The 23728-nt window shown below is 43.9% G+C and overlaps 1 protein-coding gene across 1 annotated transcript; it reads right to left on the bottom strand.

Annotated features, from left to right (window-relative positions):
- Positions 1-5314: 5314 nt before the first annotated feature.
- Positions 5315-19719, bottom strand: LOC137865581 (TRPM8 channel-associated factor 2-like). The gene is given in 8 exon segments (XM_068700746.1): positions 5315-6565; positions 8163-8500; positions 11391-11630; positions 12426-12639; positions 13652-13746; positions 15663-16633; positions 18334-18967; positions 19592-19719. Coding segments are annotated over 7 exon segments (2736 nt in total). The 5' UTR covers positions 18951-18967; positions 19592-19719; the 3' UTR covers positions 5315-6304.
- Positions 19720-23728: the final 4009 nt, after the last annotated feature.

Genomic DNA, 23728 nt, shown 5'->3' with positions numbered 1-23728 from the left:
TACATTTAAAGGCAAATACTAGGTGATTTAGGTTGTTTGCCAAGAATCATGCAATGAAGCATTAACACAGCCTGGGAAAATAATAGTCTCCTTCTGATGGCTTCTATGGATTTTAAACTAATATAGCTATGTTGGCACACTGACCACGGGGTAAGGGAGAGGAAAATCAGATGAATAGTCACTCAGTTTCAGTAACTGGTACTCCACCTGAGGACTACCCTCCAGGATTACAGTTTGAAGTAAATTCAGTAATAAAAAAGCCCTTACTTCTTAGCACCCACTTTTGTTCTTATCACAAGATTTGGAAGCCAAAATCTTGGGCTCTGATCCCACAAAAGGATGGGTACTTCCTGGCACTTAGCCAGAAAAAGATATGGCTGTCTTCTTGTTATGCAAACATAAACTCTATGTTTACAGGACACAATGACCACCACACAACAGAATTCCCAATTTCTATGTATTTACGATTTCTCCCTTAACATTGTATTAACCAGTTGACCGTGGAAAGAGGAACGAATTGTACTCATTAGACCCAGTGCAAACAACTACGAGCAAATCCCTCTTTCTAGACAGAGAAAGTAGAAGCTACAATAGGGACAGAGAACACAGAGGTCTAACGAGAATTAGAGGAACCTGTAGAAGACAGATGTGTGTCTGATGTGTGAATGTGGAGGAAATAAAAATTGGCTCTAACTACATGCAGAGGGAAGAGGAAGATCTTGATTACCATTTGCTTCCCTTGTTAACATGAAAACAAAAATTTTCCACAGCAATGCCTGGAATGAGTTAAAGACTCAATTCTTTGTCCTCAGTCCTGCCCCTTCCACTTCTCACTTCCAGGCAGTTTCCTTTCCCTACAGAGCTGAAACTATTAGGAGTAGGGATTGGAGCATTTGTAAACCCTGTCAGATGACCAGTCCTAGGCTTTCTTCTCTCTGCAAAAAAAGGAACAAAAATTACACGGAAAGGTGTGGTGGGTTCATTAAATGCAGACTTAAGAGTCCCCTGAGCCTCATCTTCTCCAGACTAAACAATCCCAGTTCCCTCAATTGCTCCTCACAGGACTTGTGCTCCAGGCCCTTCACCAGCTTCATAGCCCTGCTCTGGACACGCTCCAGGGCCTCGATGTCCTTCTTGTAGTGAGGGGCCCAAAACTGAACACACTACTTGAGATGCGGCCTCACCAGAGCAGAGTACAGGGGGACGATCACCTCCCTGCTCCTGCTGGCTGCACTATTCCTGATACAGGAACAACATTCCAGGATGCTGTTGGCCTTCTTGGCCACCTGGGCACACTGCTGGCTCAAGTTTGGACAAGCATTGACCAACTCCCCGGATCCTTTTCCTCTGCACAGCTTTTCAGCCACTCTGCCCCAACCCTGTAGCATTGCATAGGGTTGTTGTGACCAAAGTGCAGGACCCAGCCTGTAGCCACGTTGAACCTCATTGGCCTCTGCCCATTGACCCATCCTATCCAGGTCCCTCTGCAGGGCCTTCCTACCCTCCCGCAGATCGACACTTCCCCTTAACTTGGTGTCATCCACAAAACTTGGTGTACATCTGGTGTCGTAGTTAGGGCAGGATGTGGTAGAGAGCCTCTGGGTGAGAATTAAGGGGATGGACAGCAAAGCAAATATATTTTGTTGTGGGTGTCATGGGTGTCTATTGTTGACCACCCACCCAGGATGATGGCATAGATGAGCTATTCTATAAGCAATTAGGAGAAATCTCCTGGTTGGTTGTCTTCACCATTCTGGGAGAGTTCAACTTCCCAGGCATAAACTGGAGGAATACTGACAAGTCTGAGAAATTGCCAAAGCATTTTGAAGACAACCTCCTGTCACAAATGTTTAGCGAGCCAACTAGGAAAGATGCCTTCCTAGACCTGCTATTTGAGACTACAGGCCTTTTGGGAGATGTGAATGTAGGTGGCTATCTTGGCCACAGCAATCATGAAATATCAGTTTAAAACTTGTGTTGTAAGGAGAAAACGTCAACAGAGTTGTCACCCTGGACTTTAAGCTACTAAGGAAGCTAGTTAACAGTGTCTCCTGGGAATATACTCTAAAGAGGATTTAGGGATCCCTGAAAGCTGGTCACTTTTCAAGAACCACCTTTTAAAAGCCCAGGAGCAGGCACCATGTTGCAAGTCAAACAAGTGGGGCAGAAGATTGGCTTGGCTAAACAGGGAACTCCTCTTGGAACCTGGGCAAAAGAAGTACCTGATCTCTGGAAGCAAGGTTAGGGTTCACAGGGAGATTATAGAGCCAAAGTTCACATTTGTAGGAAGAAATCAAGGTAAAACTAAGCTTATCTTGAGTTGATCCTAGCCAATGCAGTATCACACAACCAAAAAAAAAAAAAAAAGAAAAGGCCTCTGAAAGTATGTTAAGCAAGAGAAAGTCCAAGGAAAACACTGGATAGTCACCTAACAAGGGAGAATGAGGAAAAGGTTGAGATATTTAACATCTTTGTTAAATTTGACTTTCCATTTGTGGTCACTGAAATTAAAAGGACAAGTTGTATCAATTGAACATTTATAAATCCATGGGGTCTGACAGTATTCACCCTGGAGTACTGAAGGAGTTAACAGGTGTTATAACTGGACTCCCCTCAACAATTTACCAAGGGGCTTGGGAGTCTGGGATGAACCCTGCTGACTGGAAGCTGGCTAATGTTATCCTAATGTACAAGAAGTGCATGAGAAAAGACCAAAGAAACTACAGACGTAACAGTCTATCCTCAGTACCTGGAAAACTTACGGAGGTTATCCTGAATGCTACTGAGAGGCAGTTAAAGAAGAAGGCTATTAGACATAGTCAACATAGGTTCATGAAGGAAAAGTTCTATTTTAATCATTTGGAATCTTTCTACGATAAGGTCACCCACTTATTGGATGAAGGGAAGGCAGTAGATGTAATTTTTCTGCATTTTAGTAAGGCCTTTGGTACTGTCCCTCACTGCATCCTTCTGGACAACCTGTGAGATGAATAGGTACACACTATGCTGGGTGATGAACTGGCTGAATGGTAGCACACAGACAATCGTACTGAATGGGACTGCATCAGGCTGGCTCGATTCTAGGGCCAGTTCTCTTCAAGATTTTTATCAACTACCTGTATGCAGGAGTGGAGTGCATCCTCAGCAAGTTTGCTAATGATACTAAACTGGGAGGTGCTGTTGACTCAAGGGATGAGAGACCTCGCAAAAGGTTCTAGGTAGACTGAAAGAATGGGCAATCATCAGTGGCACGGAATTCAACAAGTGAAAACGTCAGGTTCTGTACTTGGAACAGAGTAATACCAGACACAGGTATAGAAGGGGATATGAGTGGCTGGGGAGCAGCCCTAGGATCTGGGGGTGCCGACTGATAGCAGGCTCAACACGAATCAGCAGCGTGCCCTGGCAGCCAAGATGGCAAACTAACTGGGGTGCATTAAACACAGCATAGCAAGACAGTCAAAAGAGGTGATTCTCCTGCCATATCTAGCGCTGGTGCAACCAGTGACCACTTTTCAACTGAACTATTCTAATTCTAAACCAACCAGAAATATTTGCTTTAGGGTGCAAAATGAACATCATTTCTTCAAAGAAAAGAACTGCTTCTGTATCCCAGAAGAGTTTTCTTTAGCGAACATTGTGTCCCTTTCAAACTTTGGTTCACCCACACAGCTTTCACACTCCAGAGTTACATCTGACTGTCCAAACTCTCTCCATCCAAAAAAAGGCTTCTCTTCTTTCTTGTGTAGTCTTTGGCAAAGTATTAAGTCAATCAGCTTTTTTTTTTTTTTTCCTTTTTCTTTTCCTTTTAAATCCCATTCCTATTTTCTGAGAATTCCCTGGACCCCTACTACGCAACTGCTCTGCTATGGAGATCAAACTTCAGTTCAGCTTTAGTAGCAACAAATTCATATTACATATTTTCATCTTTTTGACATTTTTACACCCTAGTACTGATAATAAAAGGAAAGTTTGTCAGATCTTTGTTCAGCTTCCTGCTCCCTACTAGATGAAGTCAGTGTATAGCAATGGCAAGTGACTTTCTGCTAAAGAAAGCTTACTGTATAAATGAAGCCAGAAAATATGTATGCGCTATGAAAACATCACCAGTTAACCCATTCATTCTCAGGGTTGATTAGAGCATGTTTCCTGGTTTATTTTTTTGCTAAGGCTCTTATGGTCTCCAAATCTATTTTACTTTATTTTTTTCCTCTCTATTTCAGCTACTGCTCAGGTTGGTCTCAGCTGTGTTATAGGTTTTTCCCAGACTTCATGCTAAATTTCTCTGTGACTGCTGCTTGAATTACATTTTTACAGAAATGATTAAATGTTCCATATGTTATTTTGCAGACTGTCTCTGTGCTCCCCCTTTTTTCTATTGCTGCGGTCTCAGTTTGGCCTTTCTGCTTTGACAGGCTGCTCCAGTATGCACCATAACTAGTGGAAAAGCAAGTGCAGAAATCAGTTCATAAATGTGTCAAAACTTTTCTATGATCTGTCCATGTAGTTGTTGGTTTTTTTTTGTTTTTTTTTTTTCTGTGTGTTTGTTTTTGTAGTGGTGGTGGTATTACACTAAAGAAGAACAGATACCATTCTAAGGGTGACATTAAATTGAGTTAGTCTAATGCTGAGTTTGTGTACTACATACATGTATGCCTAAATATTTCAGGCTGCATTTAGAGCTGGTGTAAATTGTAACTTTTCCATTGGAATCCCTGTGGTTGGACTAGTCCATTCTAGCTCAGAATCCAGCCTATCACCTTTTTCTTTAGCCTTTTTTCTCTTAAACACTTTAAGATCCATTTTGTTGTGTCTTTCACGTAAAAACAAACAACAATAACAACAACAAAACAAAAAACAAATCCTGCCGTACTCAGGTAACAGAACCAATAATATTTTCAGCATTTTTTAAATGTACATGAACTCAGCTTTTGCTCATAAACTCAGTAGGGGTGAAATCTGTTTCCGTAGACAGGGTCAAATCTAAACCTTTCCACTATGAAAGCCTTCCTTTTAGTCTAAAGCACTCTAGTACTCTACTCTAGTTAAATACTAAACTAGTACTGAACCACTGTCTAAGCTATCATTAGCCTCTGCATATACTTTATTGGAAGAACAACTTACACTGATAGTGAATAAGAACAGAAAGAAAGTTTGAAAGACAAAGTAAATATTAGGCCAATGAATCACAGAAAAGTCAGAACTACATCTGAGACAGAACAAAAATGAAAAACTGCTGTAACAAAATTTTGGATCACTTCTTATTAGGCTTTTTTTTTTTAAACTGCACACTTGAAAGTAGGACCACACACAGTTTGAAAATCCAGAATTGTCTTATTTATTGCTGATACACAAGAAGGGTGTCCAGACCAGTATGCTACTAGACGAAGCATTAAAACACTTGTCAGCACTGTGTAGTCACCAGTGTGTTGTGCTAGTCAAGCAATCATGAATGAGGTGAGGGAAACATTAATGTCTGTTGGTCCTCCGAAAATGCTGGCTGTGCTGCTGTCCTGCTCCTGATTGCTCCTTCATGCTGTCATGTCATCGCCTGGTTTTTAATTTCTGATGAGTCCAGGAGTTGGATCGCTATTAACTATAAGCAAGTCACCTCTTCTTTGTTTCTATGCTGATATATTTCATGGCTTGTATCTTGCTCACAGACTACAGTAAGAGTGATGGCTACCACTCAGCATTGACTTATTTGCACAAAGCTGGACATTGGGTCACACAATATAAAGCAGGAAGAAATTACAACATTTTAGTATCAGCTGTTATATAAGCTGTATATAAGCATTATAAGGTCATTTTCATGATAGTAGGCATGGACCTTCTGCATAGTTAGGGAGATTAAAGATGAAGAATTTTATAGGTACTCATGTCCATAGTGAACATCTCGTATTACTGAGATTACAGCGGAAGAATACAACATTGTGGAGGATACTATTTGCTTTAGAGACCCTTATTCTATTGGTATTGTGCTTGAGACCACTCCAGTGATTGCTCCATCCTGAAAACTTCCATTTCATCAGATAAAGGTTCTGCAGGAACTACATCTACTCAGAATTACATTCCTCCTGAGGTGAAGAACCTAGAACAAAGCTTATTTATTATTCAAGCCTTCAGAAGGTGGTTTAGATGGGTGCTGAGCAACATACAAGTTTCTGCTGAACACCTGTTGGGGGTTAACCTCCACTCTAAACTAGCAAGCTAAAGAAATTAATCTAACATCAAGTGCCCAATGAGCAATCATGCAGTACACAAGGCCTAAAACATAGGCTGTACCTTATCTGAGAATCAAAGTTCAGATGTTTTTCTTTCATGATCTGTAGGACTTCATTGGGTCCTGTTCCCAGGTGGGTAAACAGGAGAGTTCCTCAGACAGCTCTTTCTTGATAGGCCATCCCCAGGCTGTAAAAAAAGGAGCCAGATTCCTATTCACCTGCTGAGAAAACTTCTGCGCCCACAAATTCATCTTAGAAGGGTTGTCTTCTGGGATAGAGGACATTTTCTGGTAGTCAGAGAAGAGGTGAGTGAAGGGGTCCCAGCCAAACCCTTCCTGCAGCTGCGGGAGAAGAACAGTATAAAACAGTGAACTTTTCATTTCATTGACATTATTCCTGTGTTACAAACAGTAGAGTGACCCTCCCACCCCTTGTTTCTCTAGTGTCTTTTGGATTTAATGTAAAGTTAGAAGAAGGTATCCGGCTTTCAGGCTTCAGAGCACAACTTAGAGTACAGAAAAATACACCTTCCCATTACACTGGCTTGCAAGCACAAACAGAGATGAAAGATGCGTTGGGAGGAGCTAGAAATGTCAGCAATCATCTATACAAGTTGTTGGTTTGTGTGGAAGAAAGATTCTTGTGCAGCAAAAGGAGTATCAAAGAGGATGCTGACAGATAACCTGGACAGAAGGAAGACAGGAGAACAAGGCATGATCAGAAAACAAGAAGGAGAGATTGTGAGCTGAGCATGAGTTTTGGCTAGGAATAAGAACACAGGAGTTTCAGATTTAAAAAAAAAATAAAAAAAAATAGTCTTGTATGAGCAAGAAATTTAAAGTAAAGAGGGAGAGGAAACCTATGTTGTTGCTCAAGATGAGGTTAATATGAAGAGCTGACTTGAAACAGCATGACAGGATACAGAATATCTACTGAATATCTTTAGTTCTTTACCAAGCCATGACTTGCATCTCACTTCCTGATACTAAATAGTTTGACACTAAAACATGTTCTACAAATCCACCATCATGCTGGAACAGCTAAGCAGGAGCAGACAGCATTTCTACATTAGGAAGTACAGGCAGACAGATTATCTACCTCTCATAATCCCCTATTACCATGGAAACCCCTGGTGCTGAGACTAGCTATGGACTAGGCAATATCTTTAGCTTGATGATTTAGGCTCACTGATTTTCCACTCTGGAACGTGGTAAAATCAGGATCACTACTCCTTCAATAAATATTTTGTTATTCATAGAAGATGTGAGAGCTCCCAGACAGGGGGGCTGAGGGACATTCACCTCAAAACAGTCAGTAGCTTAAGTCATCATAATGGACTTTTTTTTTCTGGCCAGCTAACTCAATGTCCCACAGGAAAATTGCAGCAGATTAAAGGACTAAAGATCCAAGTTTGATCATCCTTTTTCCACATGATATAATCAAACATAAATATATGCTATATAATTATATATACCATATATATAATATATATACATGTATATACTGTTATATATAACAAGCAGTTCCTGTTTCTCTCCTAGGGAGAGAGATTAATATATTGTACTAAGTTCTGTTCCTGAGCAGTTAAGCCCCAGTCTTTCAAAGGAAGGGTAACAGGAGATGCTAGCACTACACAATCTACGTGTGCATCTCTCAAGTGATTTCTGGACCTATGATGAATCCGGATTGTAAGCAAACACTGGCATGACACCTGGAGTCACCAGGCTGAAGACATCCTTCTGACACAGGGTTCACCAACTACTGAATCATAGAATATCCCGAGTTGGAAGGGACCCATAAGGATCATCAAGTCCAACTCCTGGCACTGCACAGGTCTATCCAAAAGTTTAGACCATGTGGCTAAGTGCACAGTCCAATCGCTTCTTAAATGCAGACAGGCTTGGTGCAGTGACTAATACACTCGCTTTTCCCAGTTACCTGCAGGTATGTCTCCAGAGCAGTCCATACGTTCCAGTCCTTTAGCTGAGCACCTTTCTTCAGATACTCTCTTATCCTTTCCTCCCGGCACTGTGACGTAAGTGCCTCATGTGCCTGATGCCTGGGAATCCCCAGCACCTTCTCATGCACATAGACAGACCAGAGATTGCAGGTGGCCTCTGTGGTATGAGGTGGAAACTCCCATGCTTGCTGCTGTTGATTGTGTCCCAGCTCATGGACAGGACCCCAAAGACCAGTAGTTTTCATGTGCTTCACATCTATCATCTCCTTCACTGAATCGATGTGGCACATGATGGGGTAGCCAGAATGCATCCAGCCTGCAAGAAAAACATAAGTACTTACCCCAGTGCCTCTTAAACATAAGTAACTGTATTTCTTTTTCATTTCTCCAGCACCTTTCCTCCATCTCACAAACCATGCTGTATTACAATTACATTACAAGCTGTATTCAATGGCTCTATGTCCAAGTGAAGGCCGGTGAAGTGAAGGCCTCAGGGGTCTGTCCTGGGACCAGTACTGTTCCATACCTTTATCAGCAACATAGACAGTGGGATTGAGTGCACCCTCAGCAAGTTCACAAAAGACACCAAGCTGAGTGGTATGGTTGATACAACAGAAGGAAGGGATGCCATCCAAAGGGACCTGGACAAGCTTGAGAAGAGGGATCATGTGAACCTAATGAGGTTCAAGGAGTTCAAGCACAAGGTGCTGCACCTGGGCCGGGGCAGTCCCAGGCATGAGGACACACTGGGAGAAGAACTTATTGAGAGCAGCCCTGCAGAGAAGGACTTATGGGTTCTGGTGGATGGAAAGCTCAACGTGAACTGTCAGTGCGTGCTTGCAGCCCAGAAGGCTAACTGCATCCTGGGCAGCATCAACAGAGGGGTGACCAGCAGGTCAAGGGAGGTGATTGTCCCCCTCTGCTCTACCCTTTTGAGGCCCTACCTGGAGTGCTGCATCCAGGTGAGGGGCCCCCAGCACAAGAAGGATGTGGATCTGTTAGAGTGGGTCCAGAGGAGGGCCACAAAGATGATCAGAGGGCTGGAGCACCTCTCCTGTGAAGAAAGGCTGAGAGAGCTGGGGCTGATCTGCCTGGAGAAGAGAAGGCTCCGGAGTGAGGTTACCTCATTGTAACCTTTCAGTACTTGAAGGGCACTTAAAAAGAAAAATGGAGAGCAACTTTTTGCTCAATCAGATATTGACAGGATGAGGGGGAATGATTTTAAACTAAAAGAAAGGAGATTTAGGTTAGAGGTTAGGAGGAAATTCTTCACTCAGAGGGTGGTGAGGCACTGGAATGGGTTTCCCAGAGAGGTTGTGGAGGCTCCATTCCTGGAGGTGTTCAAGACCAGGTTAGATGAGGTCCTGAGCAACCTAATCTAGTAGTGGCGTCCCTGCCTATTGCAGGGGGTTGGAACTAGATAATCTTTGAGGTCACGTCCAACCTGAAACATTCTATCATTCTAAGATTACCATAAGTGACTTTTTTTTTCCTTTTTGTGAGATAAGGAAATAGTACAAGCGTTACTGTATCAAAGAAGAGATAGAGACAGTACTATCAGTTAAGTACAGTTTCACCTACTTTGCCTTTTTATATTTAAGTGTACACTCACAGTTGGGCTGAGGATGAGATTTTTGGTTGAAGGAAGGTTCAGGTTTGGGGCAGACTTTCTTTCCTGTCTCTTGCCCAGAATACCCCCAAATGCTCACAACCCAAGCACAGCTGACACCTACCCAAACGTGCAATAATGTGATTCAGCACCCTGGCAGAGTTTGACTTCCTGTGTAGAGTGTGGATCCTGCATGTCTGCACTCCAGAAGTTAGCAGTGTAGACAAAATACATGGATGTTACAGCTTGCCATGCTCGAGGGCTGCAAAACTTGTCATGCTGAAGTCAGCTCTTAACCTCACAGAATAGCTGTTCTATAAATAATTTCCCAGTGTCATGCAAGGCAAGAATTTTGTACTGCAAGGGATTTTTCCCAAGTCTCCTTGGTGTTTTCATCCTTGACTTGTCCTTATTCTTAAAGATTCCCAAAGCTTCATAAAAGAATCATCTCCCCAAAATCAAACACCTATCGTAGAAGTGGATAAACAGCCCTTATTCTCACTACATACATGTAGGGAGCCTACACAGCTGGCTTTAACCGAACAATAAGCCTGTATAGTACTCAAGTGAGAGGACATCAATCACAACCCCCTTCCTGCAGAAACTATTTAAGATCTTGAGCTCCCCAATTTCTAATAAGAGGGATGCGTGTAATTAAAAGCCATAGGCATGCAAAAAAATCAGGTCCAGAAATGTGAGTGAAACCATTTATTCCACCCAAAACAGGAGGGAATTTTGTGTTTGCAGCCAATGGTCTTTTTAACTGGCATTTGCTTAGCATAGCTGAACTTAACGTTCCCAAAATGTGTAACAGATTATTCCCATGTGCCTTAGCAAAGGATTAGGGCATCAGGGTTTGTGCCAAGACCTTGCCTCATTTTGGGATAATGAATTTCACCAACGTGATTTGAAAACCAATTGAAAAAATAGTATTACAAGGTTCTGAATTTATCATCTAGCTTGACTCATTCAAATACACTCAGCACACAACTTGAAAAGCTGGGGTCATGGAGTATCAACTGCAAAACTACAAACTCATGGGCTTTAACAGTAGTATTGCTTCTGCTTCTCCACTGCCATCACCTCAGGCACATCTTTTCCAACTAAGGTTTGCCCACAGTAACCTTTGCACAGCCTGTTTCCAGCAGGTAGGTACACACGAGTATAACAATTATCACTGAATGTAAGCAAACAATCCTATGGCTGAGGCAGGAAAAAAAAAACAAAAAACAACAGAAATTAGATCAATGTCTCCCAGCTGTACTGATTCAGCAGTACATTCAGGAAGGAGACAAAAAACCCTGCAGTCACCAGCTCTGCCTCTTAACACATCCAGGCAGCAGAACAGCTGAGTGAGACAATGCTGGTTTAGACAGAGAGGCATCTGAACGGGTCTATTTAATTTTTATAAGTACTGTCTTACTGTATTTTCATACTGTTTGAGTAGCTCACAATTATGCAAGGATCACAATCATTTGACCCTTTACGTATGTTTCCAGTCCGGCTTTACTGAAGTGACTTCGCAGGAACAGATCTTGCTACTAGAGGCCACTTGCCTTGTAGCCACTTGAGAAATGCCATTTGTCAGTGCACCTACCACATGAGATCTGGACATCTGCTACAATCCTCTCTGGCCTTGGGAACTTTGTTGGTATGGCTGCCAATTTGCTTATTGCCACCATGATCTCATTCCACAGGGTCAGCAGTGGTTTTGGGTTCTCCAAGTGGCGGATGCTGTCAGCTGGTACCGTCAGGATGAGACTCTCAGCTGCCAGTTCTGCCCAGGGAGCAGGGTAGTGCCGGATACTGGCCTTCCACTGGTTTTCACAGGTCTCCCCTACATCAACACAGAAAATCAGTTAACCACAGCTCTAACTTTTGAGCACACTCCCAGAAGTCAAGTTGAAGAAACAGATCACAGTTGAGAAATTCTCTTGGAAAACAGTACGTGGTAGGTGTGCAACTGCAGGTGGTTGGTTGTTAATTAGTTAATCCTCACCCTGTACTTGGGAAGCCTTAGGCTCTTATGGATGGGAGACAGATGGGAGCAAACTGTCATATACCAAAGTAGTTAGCATGGCAAGAACAAATCTCTGTTTTCCTTCTGAGAATAAGAAGCAGGCTTCTCCAGTCTCACTTGATGATCTTGCTTCTTCTTCTCCAATGGAGTTTTTTCTCCGTCTAACAACACTGATTTCTGTTTAATTTGATAGAGGAACAAGATGTTGCATACCACAAGGAAAGAGAAAATGACAGAAATCATGGAAAATTCACCACAGAGATTTATCACACTAAAGCACACAGAGTGCAAGATAAGCTTTGTTGTGACAGAACACTCCCATCAACACATGGTTTTCACCAGAAATGACAATTTCAACCACTAAGAAATGTTGGTTTAGACAAACCCTGCCCTTTTTGTGACAGCTCCCTCACCTCCCTCATGTGACAGCAGGCACAGAGTGAATATGTGAACTACCTGGAATCCCAGAGCAAGACAAACCAAGGAAACTGAGTCTAGGCATTACTAAACACAGTCAGGTGCTCCTAAGCATGGCAGCATCTTTCATTTCAGTCACAGGGATAGCAGCATCATGAGCAGCACTAAGAAAGGCACCAAGGTAAATAAACCTACCAAGCTTGAAGAAAGGAGCTCTGACTGCCCCTTCTACAGTGATGGGCACTTTTCCCAGGACGCTCCTTTCTGGTACTATGATGTAAATGAGGCCACCCCAGAGGCAGGAAACTGACTGTTTCTGGCAGGTAATATCACAGGTACGTATTACCACTGGGGCTCGTTTCAGCTCTTCAGCATTAGAGAGGTCATCCGCATGACACCCAACCTGCACCTGGCAAACAGAAGGGTAGGTGATTTGTGAGCAGCTGGGTAAAATGCTTCAAGTACAACTTTGCCAACGAACTATAGCACCCTGAGCCCTCTGCTGTAGCGCTGTTCCTGCAGGGCACATGTGCAGAAACAGCTTTCTAACTTCAGAATTGTTCAAGTGTTCAGCCTGTGGTGGCCAGAAGCAGCAAAACAAAACAAAACAAAACAACAAAAAAAAAAAAAGTTAAAAAGTTTAGTGCTGTCTCTATCTCGGACAGTCTCACGGCTCTGCTCCTATTTTTACCGGGGTCTGCTATATCCTTCATTGGCAGTTCACAGAATTGCAATGTTTTTTTTTTCACTGTACTTTACTTGTATTTATTTTTTCTTCACCCTGCACCAGCATCAAAGTCACATCCTATAACATATGAGGTGGAGAGGTGTGGTCACTCCTGGGTTGTTTTATTGTGCCTCTTCCTCGGCCCTGATACAGTAAAACAGACAGAAAGTGGCTGCAAGATTATACAAAAATACCTGAGTTAATCTTGAGTTTCAGCTGCAGGAAGCTTACTGCAAAACATACCCAAGCAGGTGAGCTTTTGTCTGCTTTGTTCTTTGATGAGAACAGGATTCCAGTTAACTGGTTTATATCTGATCTGGATACATCTATGAGAGCAACAGTAGCAGCATTGTGGAAGTACATTAGGAGAGTTCTGGAAAGAGACAGAACTAAGTTTCATGATTAGAAGGGCCCACCCAAGTACTTATTTGGGCCTAGAATCACCTTGATCAGTTCTCTCTGCACGGCAACAGAACAGGTACAGCAAGCAGTCTCCAGGCAGCAGCCACAATCAATTATCCTGCCAGCACACAGACGAGGAATGCAAGGAGTGGAAACAAAGTGAAAAATGATGACAATGCATGGAAAGTGCCACAGGGTGGCAGCAGAAGGAAAGGACTGACAAGGCCTAAGACCTATATTCGAGTGCCCAGCTGACATTGTGTAAGCAGTAGCCAAACTAGTAAGGGCTCACCTGCAGACCAGCACCGACCAGCCGACAAGGGAATGTTATAACGGCTGTGTGACCCTCCGGGAGATAGAGTCCTGTACTCCTCCAGGCTGTCTTACCTAAAATGTGAGAGAACACAGATCTGAACAGTCAGAAACTCTTCAGCCTGATGTTATGGATTCTGGAGATTTCAAGCTGCAGTAAAAGAATTTCTGCCCTTGTCTCTACACATGCACAATTGTCTCACATTTTATCCAATCTGTTGGAAATACAGCTTTAAAGGGAAAGGGTATTGGCATGAACAAGATCGTCACACAATTAGCAAGCAAGCCCACCCAAACGTAAAATTCCAAGAATGACGAAGGTACTTATTAATACTTGTAAAAAAATAAACAAAAAATAATAATTTTAAAAGAAACAACTCCTCCTCCACTCAGATCCTCTTACCCTCAAAGGTGCATACTGTGATGGTATTAGACGTAGTTGAAGTTGTAATGGTCATCAAACATCTCCTAAATAACAGACTGACAGTGACATCATATTTTTCCCAACTGACTAGTCAGCATAAGCTGGGGCCCACACGAATTCCCATTTCTAAGCTGACTGAAGTTATGAGAATGCCTAGAGGGCTGTCCTAGCCAAGGCATAAGATGGGTACCCTACCACACCACTAAAATTTAGCAAGCCTCTAGACAGCCTTCCCATGGAAATTAAAGCCTCCTCTGCCTCGGAGATTTCAGTAGACACTTCTGATATACACTGCAAAACTGATCCATCTCTACTGTACTGATCAGGCAAAATCCACTCATTAGTTCTGACAAAGTTTACTTAAGAATATTTCAGTCCAAACAGCAAAAATCCTCAGAAGAGCCGGACCATCCTAAAGCTCCTCATTTACAACCTTCCCCATCCTCCAAGAAATTTTGTCAGGCAAAACCTAATCCATGGAAAAATGTAAAATAGACATAATATCATAACTTTTCACCAATTCATCTCAATTTTGCTGAACTTACACCTATGGCATTTTTGAAATTGTTTAATCTCAAATCATGGGTTGCCAGCACTTTTTTTTTTTAATGTGGAATTACACAAATTCTGAACAGTCCCACTATTCAATTCAATGCTTTCAATCCAACCAACCCTAACAATTTTCCCCTTTTGCCCTGACTCATTAGTGTTACAACCAGTGAGCAACTATTCCACAACTCTTGTCTCGAAACTTCCTCTGCACTCAAGACATTGCCACTCCAGAACTGTCCTTTTTATCTCATTAGAATAGTTTGCAAACAACAACTCTCAATCATATTCAAATTCAAAAATTCAAGATTTATCTGTCCATGGAAAAATACCTTACCAGTGAAATTACTTAAAGTTTAAATATATCAGTACCAGGAATCTCAAAGTTATATAGCTACAAAGCTTAACGTTAGACAAATGATTCAGGACGTAATTACCAAATACCATAGCTTCAGTGATGGTGTCAGCCTATGAAGTTCCCATCCTGCTCACAGTCTCTTGTTTTCACCCCAAAACCACAACTTCACTCCATCAGCTCTGCTGATACAAGAAGTTGTGAGACCGCTACTACTCAGACTGAAATTGCCTAGATAAAAAAATAAAACTTTTGTACCTAACTCCCACCTTTTCACATGATGGTCTCAAAGATGGCTCTGTCAGAACACTAGTGGGACAACAAACGGTAGAGCAGAGCCTGGAGTTCCTGAGGAACTTATAGCTTTCTTGAGGAAGCCACTGCACTGTGCAAGTACCCTCAGGAGCTTCTTTAGTTGGCTCTTCTCCAAGTGCCTGTGTACCAATTATGAGGATGCAAGACTTCCATGGCATGTTTCAGAGCGCTAAAATCAGTGCCAGCCATAAAAGGAGCCTGCCTGCCACCACACAGAGGCCAGCATCCCCACAAGCCCACAGTGCAACTGGACATCTGTCCTCATGTTCAGACATACACACAGAGGGCAAGTGCCTTGCTGATCCCAGCGCCAGCATGCCTCAAGAGGAAGGGAGATACGGTACTCACCTGGATTAGTGCCATCGATTTCCACGGTAACAGGAAGGGCACAGACCCCAGTGGCAGATTTCTGCACTAGGGCTGCACAGTCTGTCATGGTGTATGACAGCTCAGTTGCCATGCAGAGCAGGGCTGCCTCTTTGGAGTTGCTCTTGACAGGCTTGTGCCTGCTGACGTGCGGGATCCCACTTTGGCGAAGCACTTTGGCCAGGATGCGGTGCAGTGAGGCATATGCAGGGCAGTCCTGGGCAGGGATGCGCAGAAAGGCAGCACAGTCTTGTGCCAGCCTTGGCAGCCAGCCTTTCAGGGGAGCTTTGAGATCCTCAGCCTTGTCTACATGGCTCTTGAAAAGAGAGAGTGCCTTGCGAAAGTGATAGTGCTCCCCAAATGCTGTGGGTGGGAGCTTTGCTGCCTGGACACTCTGCCCCAGGATGCTCAGCCCAAAGCGGTTGAGGATTTTGTTGCCAGGATATTCTGCCACTGCAGCTTTGCCGCGGTTCTGGGAAGCCCAATACCAGGCTTGGCCTCCAATCAGTAGGCCACCCCCTTCTGCCACAAAAGCATGAATCGTCTCCACCTGTTTGTCACTGTAAGAAGGACAGCAGTATACGCTCATGTTGCCTGTCAGCTCTGATACCTGTGACTTCACCTCTTCCTCACTGAAGAGGCCACACAGTTTCTTCAGGCTGGCATCCACACCCACCAGCCCCTTTCTCCCAGCATCTAGCCAGCGGACAGCATTGAGCAGGAATTTGGCCATCTTTGGGGAGAGGAGCTGACTCTCATGGGTTGCCACCACAACACGGCCTCGGCCATAGCGTGCTGCAGCTAAGAGGCAGCGGTGCGAGCTGTCCAGGCAGAGCGGGAAGGAGAGTACACCATGCACCAGCAAGATGGAGGGTGTGCCCTCTGTCACCATATCCAGCTCTGACACACCATGCAGGAGAAAAGCAGAATCGAGGCCAAGACTGGCCTGGTGTCTGCAAAACCAAGAGAGGTTCAAGTTAGCCCCCATTCCAGAATCCTCTGCTTAAACAGCTGCCGTGTCTGTCCCTGCCTCTTCTTCCTCTCTCACCCTAGTACATCATGTTGTCACTTCTTTCATTTTAAAAATAAAGTAAAATCCATCAATCTTTTTTTTTTCTTTTAAAGATTCAGTTTTTGCAGTCTACCAGATCTGTAAGAATCTCAGCACTCATTTACAAATGAAGACAAATAAAAGTTTCCAGGCCTGTTACTTTGAAGAGCAGCCTGAAAATCCAAATGCGGGATCTCAAAAGTCAAAGGAGCTTTCATATTTTTTAAGCAAGTCTTTTGCAAATTTAACCTGCAAATGATGAGGAAATCAGCATATCTCCTGTAGCAGAAACTTCCTTGAACTACTCCACCCTAAGTATCATAAACTGGACAAGCCCAAAAGATTTCTCTGTGTGTTCTGTTAAGAAGTGAAGAAAGGATAGATAGACCCCAAAAGACAGACCCCAAAATTCCTACCAGTTATCCTCCACAGTATCTTTGTGGAGCTTTTACCATGTAAGGCTCTTGTATTTTTGCTATTTCCTTATAGCGTCTATATGACACTGTGGAGAAAGACATGTTCAATCGGTTGCAATTACATAATTTTCTCCATTTGGGCAAACACAATTTTTCTTTGACACCTGAAAAGAATCTGTTGTTACATGGCCATTGCAGCCAGCTCAGTTACAATAAAACATGCTGCCCTTGTGCACACCCATAGGACAGGAAACTGCACCTCTCTTCTGATTATTACTTTACTGACACTGTGAAGTAAATGAAAGACTTTCTGGGAATTTTATTTCTGTCACTGCAACTTCCACTGCAGTGAGGTGAAACGGCCACACACAGGAAGCATAGCACCGCTCCTGCTCCACTGAGATCCCATGGCACTTTCCCTAACTGAGCAGAAAGTGGTGCTAGGCACAGTCCAGTATGCTCAGTGGCAAGGGGAGGTGGAGGAAGACAGAGGGGCAAAGTCCAGGGCACTGCTGTCTGCTCTGCGATACAAGACACAACAGCTCAGAGTTTCACAACCTGCTGCTCTGAGACCAAAAGGCCAAGCTAGAATCCCAAACTAACTTGAAGCACAGCGGGTTCCTGCTAACAGCCTGTGTCTTCTGGAGAAGGGAGGTGGCACCAGGCCTGCCTCCTCAGCTCAGCATCAGTCCAGCGGTTTCACTTGCAAAAAGGAAATTTTTGCAGGTTAAGCAGGTTTAGCAGCTGTCAGGCAGAGCCCAGCCCAGAGTGCTGGTGAGGTGCTCCATCTCCAGTGTGGTTTTGAACTGTGTGAAAGTTGGCCTGAACATACCCACCCTGGGGGAAAGGATGGGATAGGAGCCGGGGAGTTGCTCCTCCTTTCCCCAGCTTGCTGTGTGGTGCTCACAGGCACAGCTGGTCAGGGAGACAGCTCTACAACATGGCTGCACTCATTTCTTGACCCTGAATGAATGTCCTAACCCACTCCCCTGGAAGCAAAGTCATCATTCTTTCAGATTACAAACAGCAAGGAGATTCTCTCTTACATCTGAAGACTACAGCTGCAACCCACCCTGGCTATTAAAGAACCAGCATTCAAACATCTTCATCTCTTACCTCAAGGATCTTCTGTAAACATCTCATTTGCATAACTTGTTTAAATAGACAGAACAATTCAGATACTCACGGAACAGTTAAGGGGATCTTTGGAATTTTCTTGGCAACTTTGAAGATCCCTTCCGCTACAGGATTTCCTGTGAAGTACACACCAGCCACACTGGTCACCTGGTTCCCAGGGAATTCAAACAGCACCTTCTCCTTCCCATGTAGACTACCCCAGTGCCAAGCCTGGCCTCCAATGAGCAGGCCTCCACCTTCCTTTACAAAGCAAACTATGTCTTTTGCCTGCGTGCTGTCATAGGCATCCATACAGTACACCCCGTGGTGGGTGCTGAGCGCTACCCCAGCCTCTACTTTGATGCCAGCCCCAAGGAGCAGCTGGGAGAGGGAATCCAACCGGTGATGGGACCCAACCAGGGCCGCAGGGGAAGGCTTGAGCCACTCCACAGCATTTCTGAGGAACTGGGAAAACTTGGAGCTCTTCATGATTCCCTCGTGGGAAATAACCACCATCTTGCCTTTCCCATACCGTGAAACAGCGATCAGAACCTGCTTCTCAGCGCTCAGAAGCACAGGGTAGGCATCCTCTCCAACAAGCAGCAGCTCACAAGGAACAAAACCACCCGTGAAGTCCCATTCTCCAACACTGTCTACTAACAGCTCATAGGTAGCAGAGGGTTTCATCTTCAAGCCACTCTAATCTGATGGAGAGAAGAGCAACATTCATTGCAGTATGGCTCAGCAATACAGAACTGCTAAACTGCTAAAGGAAGCGACTGTTTTAACACATTCTGCAAATTCTCAAAGAGGAGAACAAGGAAATAAGGATGAATACATTCCCATTAACAATTGGTTTGGAGAGGGAGAATGACAGAAACTCCAAGAAGTCTACTAGGAACTTGCCTGGTAGAGGTGGCTTACATGGAAGGTGACAGACAATAAAAAGACCTGATCAGCACAATACATGGCGTAATTCAAACATGCAGTTTCCAATTTTCTTCCCAATTGGGTATGTATAGAAATACACATGCCTGCTGTGGCATAAGTTTCCAAAGATGCACTTTTTCTAGCTGTTCAGACACTAAAAGCAAGGAGTATTAGGTGGTGACATGAAGAGGAAGAGGGTTGATAGAAACAATAGAGACAAGCAGTTCCCTGTCACAACTGACAGTTTAAGCCACATGGGACCTAGCAGAGCGGGTCTGGGCACAGGATTTTCATGCCCTAGTATTCTGTTCTAAACTGCCACATGATATCAAGGAAATAATTTCCCTCTTCTGCAGCTTTGTTTTTCCCATCTATGAAGCGAGGAGAACGGTACTGACCTTTGTTGCCAAAGCCTTTGAAGTCTATTGGGAGACACGTGCTATATTTAGCTTCCCTCAGGTCGAAAGTTTGGACTAGCTCTTCAGCAAAATCCTCTCCTGATGAGCTGAGGCTTCTGTGACTGTGCAGACAGGAAGAGTTTTGAGGAGGAGAGTTTGACCAAGTCCCACCCACTTCGTGTCATTCCGAATTCACAAGGCTGACGAACACTACGCCTACGGCAAGAGAAGGTGTTGTTCTGGGGCAGACTTTGCCCTTTCCTGGGCAGGATCCTGTGCCAACATCGGTCTCTATGGCTTTCACATACATTTCAGATTTGGCTACCCTGAAACCAAATCCTTGGCACGCTAACACAGGAAAATAGAGAAGTTCTGGAGAAGCGGAATCCTTGACACAGATTTATTTGTCGTAAGCCCCAAGGTGCTCAAAAACTGCAGGCGGATCAAGAATGACAGCGCATTCCCCTTGCCCATCCTCTGGGCAAGCCTGGAAGCTCTGAGTTTTTCACATGATCTCTCCTAAGACTTGACTGCTGTTTTATATATGATTTCTGAGTGAAAGTTGCTGATTAACATTGCCCAGAAATTTAGTGCTTGTTTGCTAGCTTAGTCTGAATTCCAGCTTTGTTTCCCTGGGTTTGAATAAACCCTACATTTAAAGGCAAATACTAGGTGATTTAGGTTGTTTGCCAGGAATCATGCAATGAAGCATTAACACAGCCTGGGAAAATAATAGTCTCTTTCTGATGGCTTCTATGGATTTTAAACTAATATAGCTATGTTGGCACACTGACCACGGGGTAAGGGAGAGGAAAATCAGATGAACAGTCACTCAGTTTCAGTAACTGGTACTCCACCTGAGGACTACCCTCCAGGATTACAGTTTGAAGTAAATTCAGTAATAAAAAAGCCCTTACTTCTTAGCACCCACTTTTGTTCTTATCACAAGATTTGGAAGCCAAAATCTTGGGCTCTGATCCCACAAAAGGATGGGTACTTCCTGGCACTTAGCCAGAAAAAGATATGGCTGTCTTCTTGTTATGCAAACATAAACTCTATGTTTACAGGACACAATGACCACCACACAACAGAATTCCCAATTTCTATGTATTTACGATTTCTCCCTTAACATTGTATTAACCAGTTGACCGTGGAAAGAGGAACGAATTGTACTCATTAGACCCAGTGCAAACAACTACGAGCAAATCCCTCTTTCTAGACAGAGAAAGTAGAAGCTACAATAGGGACAGAGAACACAGAGGTCTAACGAGAATTAGAGGAACCTGTAGAAGACAGATGTGTGTCTGATGTGTGAATGTGGAGGAAATAAAAATTGGCTCTAACTACATGCAGAGGGAAGAGGAAGATCTTGATTACCATTTGCTTCCCTTGTTAACATGAAAACAAAAATTTTCCACAGCAATGCCTGGAATGAGTTAAAGACTCAATTCTTTGTCCTCAGTCCTGCCCCTTCCACTTCTCACTTCCAGGCAGTTTCCTTTCCCTACAGAGCTGAAACTATTAGGAGTAGGGATTGGAGCATTTGTAAACCCTGTCAGATGACCAGTCCTAGGCTTTCTTCTCTCTGCAAAAAAAGGAACAAAAATTACACGGAAAGGTGTGGTGGGTTCATTAAATGCAGACTTAAGAGTCCCCTGAGCCTCATCTTCTCCAGACTAAACAATCCCAGTTCCCTCAATTGCTCCTCACAGGACTTGTGCTCCAGGCCCTTCACCAGCTTCATAGCCCTGCTCTGGACACGCTCCAGGGCCTCGATGTCCTTCTTGTAGTGAGGGGCCCAAAACTGAACACAGTACTTGAGATGCGGCCTCACCAGAGCAGAGTACAGGGGGACGATCACCTCCCTGCTCCTGCTGGCTGCACTATTCCTGATACAGGAACAACATTCCAGGATGCTGTTGGCCTTCTTGGCCACCTGGGCACACTGCTGGCTCAAGTTTGGACAAGCATTGACCAACTCCCCGGATCCTTTTCCTCTGCACAGCTTTTCAGCCACTCTGCCCCAACCCTGTAGCATTGCATAGGGTTGTTGTGACCAAAGTGCAGGACCCAGCCTGTAGCCACGTTGAACCTCATTGGCCTCTGCCCATTGACCCATCCTATCCAGGTCCCTCTGCAGGGCCTTCCTACCCTCCCGCAGATCGACACTTCCCCTTAACTTGGTGTCATCCACAAAACTTGGTGTACATCTGGTGTCGTAGTTAGGGCAGGATGTGGTAGAGAGCCTCTGGGTGAGAATTAAGGGGATGGACAGCAAAGCAAATATATTTTGTTGTGGGTGTCATGGGTGTCTATTGTTGACCACCCACCCAGGATGATGGCATAGATGAGCTATTCTATAAGCAATTAGGAGAAATCTCCTGGTTGGTTGTCTTCACCATTCTGGGAGAGTTCAACTTCCCAGGCATAAACTGGAGGAATACTGACAAGTCTGAGAAATTGCCAAAGCATTTTGAAGACAACCTCCTGTCACAAATGTTTAGCGAGCCAACTAGGAAAGATGCCTTCCTAGACCTGCTATTTGAGACTACAGGCCTTTTGGGAGATGTGAATGTAGGCGGCTATCTTGGCCACAGCAATCATGAAATATCAGTTTAAAACTTGTGTTGTAAGGAGAAAACGTCAACAGAGTTGTCACCCTGGACTTTAAGCTACTAAGGAAGCTAGTTAACAGTGTCTCCTGGGAATATACTCTAAAGAGGATTTAGGGATCCCTGAAAGCTGGTCACTTTTCAAGAACCACCTTTTAAAAGCCCAGGAGCAGGCACCATGTTGCAAGTCAAACAAGTGGGGCAGAAGATTGGCTTGGCTAAACAGGGAACTCCTCTTGGAACCTGGGCAAAAGAAGTACCTGATCTCTGGAAGCAAGGTTAGGGTTCACAGGGAGATTATAGAGCCAAAGTTCACATTTGTAGGAAGAAATCAAGGTAAAACTAAGCTTATCTTGAGTTGATCCTAGCCAATGCAGTATCACACAAACAAAAAAAAAAAAAAAGAAAAGGCCTCTGAAAGTATGTTAAGCAAGAGAAAGTCCAAGGAAAACACTGGATAGTCACCTAACAAGGGAGAATGAGGAAAAGGTTGAGATATTTAACATCTTTGTTGCCTCAATTTTCAGTATTAATGATAGATTGTGGGTTGTCAGGTCCTTTAAGTTGAAGGATCATGACTGGTGGAGCAGTGACTTTCCATTTGTGGTCACTGAAATTAAAAGGACAAGTTGTATCAATTGAACATTTATAAATCCATGGGGTCTGACAGTATTCACCCTGGAGTACTGAAGGAGTTAACAGGTGTTATAACTGGACTCCCCTCAACAATTTACCAAGGGGCTTGGGAGTCTGGGATGAACCCTGCTGACTGGAAGCTGGCTAATGTTATCCTAATGTACAAGAAGTGCATGAGAAAAGACCAAAGAAACTACAGACGTAACAGTCTATCCTCAGTACCTGGAAAACTTACGGAGGTTATCCTGAATGCTACTGAGAGGCAGTTAAAGAAGAAGGCTATTAGACATAGTCAACATAGGTTCATGAAGGAAAAGTTCTATTTTAATCATTTGGAATCTTTCTACGATAAGGTCACCCACTTATTGGATGAAGGGAAGGCAGTAGATGTAATTTTTCTGCATTTTAGTAAGGCCTTTGGTACTGTCCCTCACTGCATCCTTCTGGACAACCTGTGAGATGAATAGGTACACACTATGCTGGGTGATGAACTGGCTGAATGGTAGCACACAGACAATCGTACTGAATGGGACTGCATCAGGCTGGCTCGATTCTAGGGCCAGTTCTCTTCAAGATTTTTATCAACTACCTGTATGCAGGAGTGGAGTGCATCCTCAGCAAGTTTGCTAATGATACTAAACTGGGAGGTGCTGTTGACTCAAGGGATGAGAGACCTCGCAAAAGGTTCTAGGTAGACTGAAAGAATGGGCAATCATCAGTGGCACGGAATTCAACAAGTGAAAATGTCAGGTTCTGTACTTGGAACAGAGTAATACCAGACACAGGTATAGAAGGGGATATGAGTGGCTGGGGAGCAGCCCTAGGATCTGGGGGTGCCGACTGATAGCAGGCTCAACACGAATCAGCAGCGTGCCCTGGCAGCCAAGAT

This window comes from Anas acuta, chromosome 1 (genome assembly GCF_963932015.1).
Source record: "Anas acuta chromosome 1, bAnaAcu1.1, whole genome shotgun sequence".
NCBI lineage: Eukaryota > Metazoa > Chordata > Aves > Anseriformes > Anatidae > Anas > Anas acuta.
The sequence above is the reverse complement of the archived record's forward strand: the minus strand, read 5'-3'. Positions and strand labels throughout refer to the sequence as shown.